Source organism: Borostomias antarcticus (genome assembly GCF_949987555.1).
Source record: "Borostomias antarcticus genome assembly, chromosome: 6".
Taxonomy (NCBI): domain Eukaryota; kingdom Metazoa; phylum Chordata; class Actinopteri; order Stomiiformes; family Stomiidae; genus Borostomias; species Borostomias antarcticus.
This window is the reverse complement of record NC_140239.1, coordinates 10,154,764-10,163,615: the sequence shown is the minus strand read 5'-3', so window position 1 is coordinate 10,163,615 and position 8,852 is coordinate 10,154,764. Positions and strand designations below refer to the sequence as shown.

Below are 8,852 nucleotides of genomic sequence, written 5' to 3'. Positions count from 1 at the left end.
CACAGAGTGTAGTGTGTGTGCAAATTCACTTGGAGTGTAGTGTGTCCACAGATTGCAGTGCCTGGTCCAGGGTGTCTGGGTAGCTCATCCCACCTCTATCCTAGGCCTAAAGAAAACCCTCACCTCACTGGCTAATAAAGATCTGGCCTGCTGATCCTATGTTTGGGGGGGGGGGAACATAATCCTAAGAATATAATAAAGATTTATATATTTTAATCTTTCTCCTGGTCTTCTGTGTGGGGCAAGTGCTGAGAGATCCATTTGTTGCCTGTGTCGGGTGGAGTTAAGTGTCTCAGGTTAACCTGTGACACACACACACACACACACACACACACACACACACACACACACACACACACACACACACACACACACACACACAGAAGGAAAGAGAAACCTGCCATCACACGGGGCTGCCGCTCACTAGGCAGTGCGTTCCACCTGTGCGCAACCGGGCGGGAATGGAAACACGCCCCCGTTCCATGACCAATTAAAGCAGAGCAGAGCTCGCCTGCGCGCTTAACACGCGTGTTTTGGCGAGGGCTCTTTTGGTGTTCAGAGGAGAGGCAATCGGAACCTTAAAGCTTTGTCTGTCAAAGTAGGTTTGCTTGATTGCTCCGTCTCACCTGGATGTAATCAACAGTCTCGGCGGAACTGACAGACAGCGGTGGGGGTAGCCTACGGCTAGGATTGCGCACACACGTCCAACAAGTTTGGACTAGGCGAAACGGACCCAGGAGTGAATCTGTCTCTCAGTGGAGCGGTTTACCGCAGGGAGGAACGGGCGCTATTGCTGCGCTGCTGAACGGCGAGGCTGGATAGCTGACGGATCCTGACGTGCGCCTCCCAACTGAGACACATAATCAGGATTAACGACATTTTATATGCGTAATAGCGACAAGTAGGCTAACCAAAACGTCAGTTCCATGATACAATAGTCTCCATTAGAGTCCGTCGTGTTCATGTACGAAAGACGGGGATATGCCCGTGGCGCGCAAAAGGAATTAACGGAACCGTATCCCCCTCCCGCCGACGACTTTGAGACCTGGAACCCACTGCACTTTCCTACCTATTGGCTTTGCCCATCCCAGCCCTCTGGGAAAGTGGTGGTGGGGAGTTGTGACCCGCTGTCCATAAACATTTCTGTATGAGGACCAGAGCGCGAGTGGCCGCCGGTAGACCGCAGCCATGCCCATGCACCGCGTCACCTCCACGTTGATGTACCGCGGGATATGCACCATCCCCGACATCCTATCTTACCGCGACCCGGTCAATCTGCCCGAAGATGAAGTCGAAGGTGAGGATGAATGACAGTATAGCCGGTTCTGAACTGTTACTGTGGGATTTTTAACATGTTGTAGAGTGGCGTGTTTGTTTGGTAGTATTACGATGTTGTCAACAAGTTGAGCTGGTCGGTGGAGTTCACGCGGTCAGGACTACGGACAGCGCCGCGCGGGGCTGCCTTAGGGGACTCGTGATTCGCTGTCCCGTGTTGACAAGTAGTAGTATCTCGGCACGGGCAGGGCGCGCTGACACCCGTACAAAACTGTCAATTTGTTTAGTGTCGCAAAAACATAGCACTGTCAGATGTCACTGAAGGCGTATGTTACAGTCAAATGTCTTTCAATATCCCATTGACTCACAGGGAGGCATGACAGCAGAGAGCCTGCCCGCGGTTAAACGTATACGTATAGCCTATAAACGTGGGCCGTCCCCGAATTAAACTCGCGAAATGTATAGCCAAGGTTATCACTTTTTAGTAGGAGTGGGAAGCAGAGCCCCGCGGTGGACCTGTCCGTCAGAATGAATTAACTTTGTGACTGACATAATCCACGCAGACACTGAATCTCCACGACAAAAGCTACAGCTGCTGCATGCCAGACGTGGATTGTGGAGTCACAGTGTGTAGACTGCGGCAGCCAAGAGAGGTGGTCCTCCCTGAAGAAAGCATCTAAATATGAGCCAGTATCATATCTCAATATTACAGAAGCCCCGTGGAGAAATCATCTGAATGAAATAGGATTGTCGTTGTGACCGACGGGAGCTTCCTTTGCACGGCGGGACGCACCGAGGTTGTCTTGCTCCCTGAATCTTCACTGCAACACTAATGATTATGGGCCAACTATGTTTATTGTAAGGAAACAATAGCAGAGGTGTGTGTGTGTTTGTGTGTGCGTGCATGTGTAAGTGTGTCAGTGTGTGTGTGTGTGTGCATACATGCGTGTGTGTGCGTGCATGTGTACGTGTGTGTGTGCGCGTGCATACATGCGTGTGTGTGTGTGTGCGTGTGCGTGCATGTGTACGTGTGTCAGTGTGCGTGTGTGTGCGTGTGTGTGCGTGCATGTGTACGTGTGTGTGCGTGCATACATGCGTGTGTGTGTGTGTGTGCGTGTGCGTGCATGTGTACGTGTGTCAGTGTGTGTGTGTGTGTGCGTGTGTGTGCGTGCAGGCGTCTGTATTTGGATACAGATAGAGGCACACTTGGCCATCTCAGAATTCAGTTGACAGTTTAAGGTAGTATTTGACAGGGTGATTTTTTCTGTGACTGGAAGTGGAAAGGATGTCAGCCCCGGGGTGGTTGCTTTCCAGCAGGAGATACGGTATTAATGTGACAGGTCAGCCCCAGCTCCGGGGTGTTGAAGTGTCGGTAGGGAAATGGGTATCGAATGCATTTGTTTGTGTGAACGACAGCAGCTAATTGTATGTGGCTGGTCAGGTCTGGGGAAGAATCTTGGCTGTAGGTGCTGATGCAGAAATTACCTCCAGAACAGAGACCAGCAGCTCACTGAACCTGACAACGCACACACGCATGCACACACTCACACACACACACACACATACACACGCATGCACGCACGCACGCACACACACACTCACACACATACACACGCATGCACGCACGCACGCACGCACACACACACACACTCACAAGGCTTGTCTGCATGTTACTGTAGTCACAGTTGCAGGGTCATTTGCATAATTGAAGCATTTGAGTTGGTTGGATTGAGCCAGACCTGTCCCTCCCTCAGCGGCGCCCAGACAGAGCTCACACCCCTTCTGATCAGGAAGAGAGCGGAGACATGTCTTGATCCGGTCCGCCCTGGCTGCTATGACCTCAACAGGCGCTAGAGGCCAGAAAGCATCTCGTTTCCAGACTCATTATGTGGACTTCTGAAGGATTCTTTTAATTATTTGGGTTCAAATTAATCTCAATTTCTGTTTTTTGTCAATTGCTATTCCTCTTTAATGTTCAGTAGCCCTGAACTCTTTGAAGTCTTCCTTTTCATTTTGAATTTGTGTAATGAGACCAAACGGCTCTGCAGTCCGTTTGTTTCACAATGAACTAAAACCTCAACCCTAAAGAATCCAACCCCAACCCTAAAGAATCCAACCCCAACCCTAAAGAATCAAACCCCAACCCTAAAGAATCCAACCCCAACCCTAAAGAATCCAACCCCAACCCTAAAGAATCAAACCCCAACCCTAAAGAATCAAACCCCAACCCTAAAGAATCAAACCCCAACCCTAATGAATCAAACCCCAACCCTAATGAACTAAACCCTAACCCTAATGAACTAAACCCCAAACCCAATGAACTAAACCCCAACCCTAAATAATCAAACCCCAACCCTAATGAATCAAACCTCAGCCATAATGAACTAAACCCCAACCCAAATGAACTAAACCCTAACCCTAATGAACTAAACCCCAACCCAAATGAACTAAACCCTAACCCTAATGAACTAAACCCCAACCCTAATGAACTAAACCCCAACCCTAATGAACTAAACCCCAACCCTAATGAACTAAACCCCAACCCTAAAGAATCAAACCCCAACCCTAATGAATCAAACCTTAGCCATAATGAACTAAACCCCAACCCAAATGAACTAAACCCTAACCCTAATGAACTAAACCCCAACCCTAATGAACTAAACCCTAATGAACTAAACCCCAACCCTAAAGAATCAAACCCCAACCCTAATGAATCAAACCTCAGCCATAATGAACTAAACCCCAACCCAAATGAACTAAACCCTAACCCTAATGAACTAAACCCCAACCCTAATGAACTAAACCCCAACCCTAATGAACTAAACCCCAACCCTAAGGAACTAAACCCCAACCCTAATGAACTAAACCCCAACCCTAATGAACTAAACAGCTCGAATGCAACACCCCAAATCTGAGCCAAGCTGCCTAGCTTACCTAGCTTGTGTGTGTGTGTGTGTGTGTGTGTGTATGTGTGTGTGTGTGTGTGTGTGTGTGTGTGTGTGTGCCGCTGTAGGTGTGAGGTACATTGTCCCACCGGCACCTATACGGTGAGAAATTGTGTGTCTGTTGGGGAGTGTGTGTATTTTATTCTGTTGGATTTGTCAACTGTAACCGACATTAAAACTGCATTTACTGAACCCTATATTTTCAGCCATATGTTAGTTAGTTAGTTAGTTAGAGGTTTTATTGTCCCCTTAGGGAAACTGATGTGCTGCGAGAACACATCACGCAAGGCATCATACATACATGCATTCACACAGATAGTACAATAAAGGCATCATACATACATGCATTCACACAGATAGTACAATAAAGGCATCATACATACATGCATTCACACAGATAGTACAATAAAGGCATCATACATACATGCATTCACACAGATAGTACAATAAAGGCTAACTAAAAAGACAAGGAACAACATCATCAACATTTAGGAGGCACCATATATAAGAACGTTCAGACCAGCTGGACATTGTAGCCTGAAGTGTTCCTGTGTTGAATGATTTGAACAGGGTACTTGTCTTCTGCGTCTGGCTGATCAGAACCCTGCTGGCTGATGGAATCTGTTCTAGGGACAGGTCCCTGAGGACAGGGTTGGAAAATTGTCTCTCGATGTTTGAGATGTTAAATTCATCAATCGGAAGAGAATGAGATTCAACACACTGCAGCAGGTCAAATTGTGCACTGGTGTGTATGTATGTGTGCTTGTGTGTGTGTGTGTGCTTGTGTGTGTGTGTGTGTGTGTGTGCATGCGTGTGTGTGTGTGTGTGAAGGGGACTAATGACACACACAGCCAATAACCTGCTTTTCAACGAGCAGATTGGCCACGGTGGGATGGAATGGGTTATATACTCCTCAATCTCAGCTCTTCAGTAGGTTGTCAAAAGCCATAATTGGAACAGAATACCATTTTATTTTCCCTAGCCAGACAAGATTAAGAGAGAAAGTGTGCGTCTGTCTGTGTGTGTGTGTGTGTGTGTGTGTCTGTGTGTGTGTCTGTCTGTCTGTCTGTGTGTGTGTGTGTGTGTCTGTCTGTGTGTGCGTATGTGTGTGATCAAGTACTATAATGTAGAGGGAATTGAGCTAACAGTGAGGAGTATTCTATGTTCCCTCCCACACATTCAGAGAGTGGAGGATTGGTGGACTTCTGTGAGAATCATGTAGTCATCTCAACCCCCCTACCCAGGCCCATGTAAGTGCTGTACCAGGAAGTGGGCGGTCTAAATGGTAAATAACCGGTAAAAGGAAAAGGAAGTGGGCAGTCTATTTCCAAAAACACAATTTCAATGACCTGAGAGTGACTAGTGGATATTACAGGAAATGGAAAGAGAGAAGGAGCAGCCTAATGAGTGGGGAAGTCAGAGGGGACATGTCCCCCCCAGTATTTGAGATCATTAAAATTGTCCCCCCAAATATTTCGATTGGGGTAGTGGCATTCAAATGACCATACAGCCGTGTAGGAAGATGTCCCACCCAAAAAATACTCTTGCAAAATGTACATGTAAATGTCCCCCCCCAAAGTTGGATACAGATCCCCGCCACTGGTGGTTGAGTAATGCCCAGAGCTGATACCTACACCTGTCCTCTTTATGAGGACACCTGTCCTCTTCATGAGGACAGATATAAACCCAACGTTTATTAATCCAGCCTGCTGACAAGCTCTGTTGAGATGACGCCTCAAGGCTTTTAAGAACCGTCAAAGCGTAGCGCCCCGAGGCTGATTCATCACACATCAACTGTGTTTACGCCATCTTCCCGCCGGTGTGATGACCAGGACGGGAAGGCCACGCCCCCTCAGGTACAGCAAGCAGGAGGCGACGATGAGAATAACAGGACTCCAGACAACAACAACAACAACAACAACCTTCTCTCTAAGCTCATCAAAACCTCCTGAGAGGGCGCTCTTTACTGAAATGGAACGGAAGGACTTTTTCTACCTCAGATGGACGTCGAAGCGTCTTCAATATAGCTGGACAAATTATGAAAGGCGGGAGAGCGCGCCCGTGTGAGGGGGGGAGATGTGACTATCACAGACAGTGCATCGCTGTAATTGGCAGATTTCCATAGAGGAACAGTGACAGCCCAGTAACTCAGTTCTCTATGACGCTAGCAGACGGCCCGATCACGCCGGTACGTCTGCCGTCTGTCCCTGGAAGACAGCAGACACAGCAGTCACACTGGCTGACGGCAGCTTCCCCTTCCTGTGGAAACAAGTAAGTGAACACAGATGAAGATGTATGCATAAAGACTCCGGCATATGCTCAGCAAGACAAGACATCACACATGTACTCAGACGTGTGTGTGTGTGTGTGTGTGTGTGTGTATGTGTGTGCCTGTGCAAGACTCCTGGGTGTTGTGGGGGTGTATTCCATAGGGTCAAAACACCACCCTTGGAAAACATTACAGTATGCTGCCATGGTGATGCGGACCACAACAACGTAGCAGTGACCGGTCGGCATGGCGAAGACACGCTGGCTCCTCGGGGGTCTGAACACACAGCAGCTAAAAGAGTGACCTCCCACTCTCTGATGCTGACCAGGAGTGTTTGGTATTTCCTTGGCACTGTGTTGGGCTGTTTTCCTTTGGACGAATAGACCACATACAAATAGGGATGTACTGAACGATAACCGGTATAATGATAAACCATGATAAAATTCAATTACATTTATTGCGATAAAACAGTCTTTGATTTCTGTACTTTGAAAATCTCGCTGTAAATACTGTCCAGCATCATCCAAAGTTAGCAACAGTCACCAAGATACATTATTTTAATGTTTATCCAAACGGAAAGTGCATAGTGCTGCTAATTATATTTGTGGTTTTCAATATAAAACTTGGTGAAATGATTTCAGTGTGTGTATCAGTAGTTTTTTAAAAGGTTCAGCACATTTTATAATACCGCGCTAATACTGATAACCATGATCATTTTGGTCACTATAATCGTGACATATAATTTTCATACTGTTTCATCTCTACATACTGTACAAAACAAGAAGCCAGGACGAACGGTTGCTTTCACTCTTGATAACAGATGTTCACAATTTAGCACCCAATGGCCCGATTGTACTAATGCATTTTACACAAGAGTTGGTGATTTCACACACACACACACACGCACACACTCACTCACTCACTCACTCACTCACTCACTCACTCACTCCCACTCGCACGCACACACACACTCGCACACACACCCACACACACACACACACACACACACACACACACACACACACACACACACACACACACACACACACACAGCTAGACAGAGAGATAGACCGATACAGTAGAGAGACAGATGCAGGCGCACACACTCACTCACTCACTCCCACTCGCATGCCCACACACACACTCACTCACACACACACACACACACACACACACACACACACACACACACACACACACACACACACACACACACACACACACAGCTAGATAGAGAGATAGGCCGATACAGTAGAGAGACAGATGCAGGTGCTTTATTGATTTCAGAAGGAAATTGCACTATTACAGCAGCAGTACACAAGGGCAAACAAACAATCAGAACAAGTTGGTGAGAAATGCCCAAAACACATTAACATATAAAACACATTCCTTTTCCCTTGAACAATACTATCCGTCTTCCTCAGATGCCTGCCCAATGCCGGACGTGTTGCTCTAACGCCTGGCTAGAGCATTTCTCTGTGTGCTATGAGCAAATACGAAGGATGTGAACCATCGATGGCACTCCAGCGTGAAATTAGTCAGAGACTCGCTCAGCTCTCTCTCCAGCTCCACAATACAACTCTGCCTCAACGATCGTCTGCTGAAATCAAATTACAGGATCAACAAGAGGCGCACGGAGAGCGTAGGGTGGCTGACTGGAAGACAGGATTGGTTCCTGCTCTGAAATGACTCAGTTCAGAGTCGTTCATTGTGCTGTATCCTGACGGAGTTGAAGGGCCGGGACTTTAGATGGACCTCTGTACGTAGCGGTGTACTGTCTGTGCTGGTTTAAACCCTCCTTCCACCAGGCTTGTTTGGTGTGAGAACGCCGGTCTGTTTTCCTCTTCTGTAACGTTATCTTAACTGCAGGATTCGACAGAAACGGCCAACAAATAAACTAGTTGTAAAATAATTTGGGGGGCAATATCTCTAACTAGCTAGTTAGAAGCTTACTATATTGTTGTGTTAGCAGTTGGTAAAAAAGTGTTCATAAAACCGGATTTGTTTGTTAGTCTGAAGCTACAAACTGGGATATTCATGACTGGATGGCCACAGGCAGTCAAATAACCAAATAATAAATAATCATTATTTAATTGAATTTTTATTTATTTAATTATTTAATATTCAAACAAGCTTGACATTTATTTGGTAACACCAGCTGGCTTACATAACCAGTTTGTTGGGATTTCGTTTTGACAAGTGACAATTTGATTTGATCCACAGCAAAACACTTGGCGGTAGCTGAACCGTTGTAACTGACTGACGTTAACTGTTGGCATTTGGGCAAAATCATGACGTGGTGCCGCAATGCTGTATTTGGAAGTCTGTCTCAATCCAGAGTCCTTTATAGGTAACTCCAAAGG

General features: G+C 46.7%; 1 protein-coding gene across 1 annotated transcript in view; it reads left to right on the top strand.

The window, feature by feature from the left end:
* Positions 1-1,188: 1,188 nt before the first annotated feature.
* cabp7a (calcium binding protein 7a) overlaps positions 1,189-8,852 on the top strand; it is a gene marked incomplete at both ends in the record, with an annotated part of 20,413 nt that continues 12,749 nt past the window's right edge. The window contains one exon of the mRNA XM_084440396.1: positions 1,189-1,297. Within this exon, the coding sequence (XP_084296522.1) occupies positions 1,189-1,297 (109 nt within the window). The remainder of the gene's footprint in view (positions 1,298-8,852) is intronic.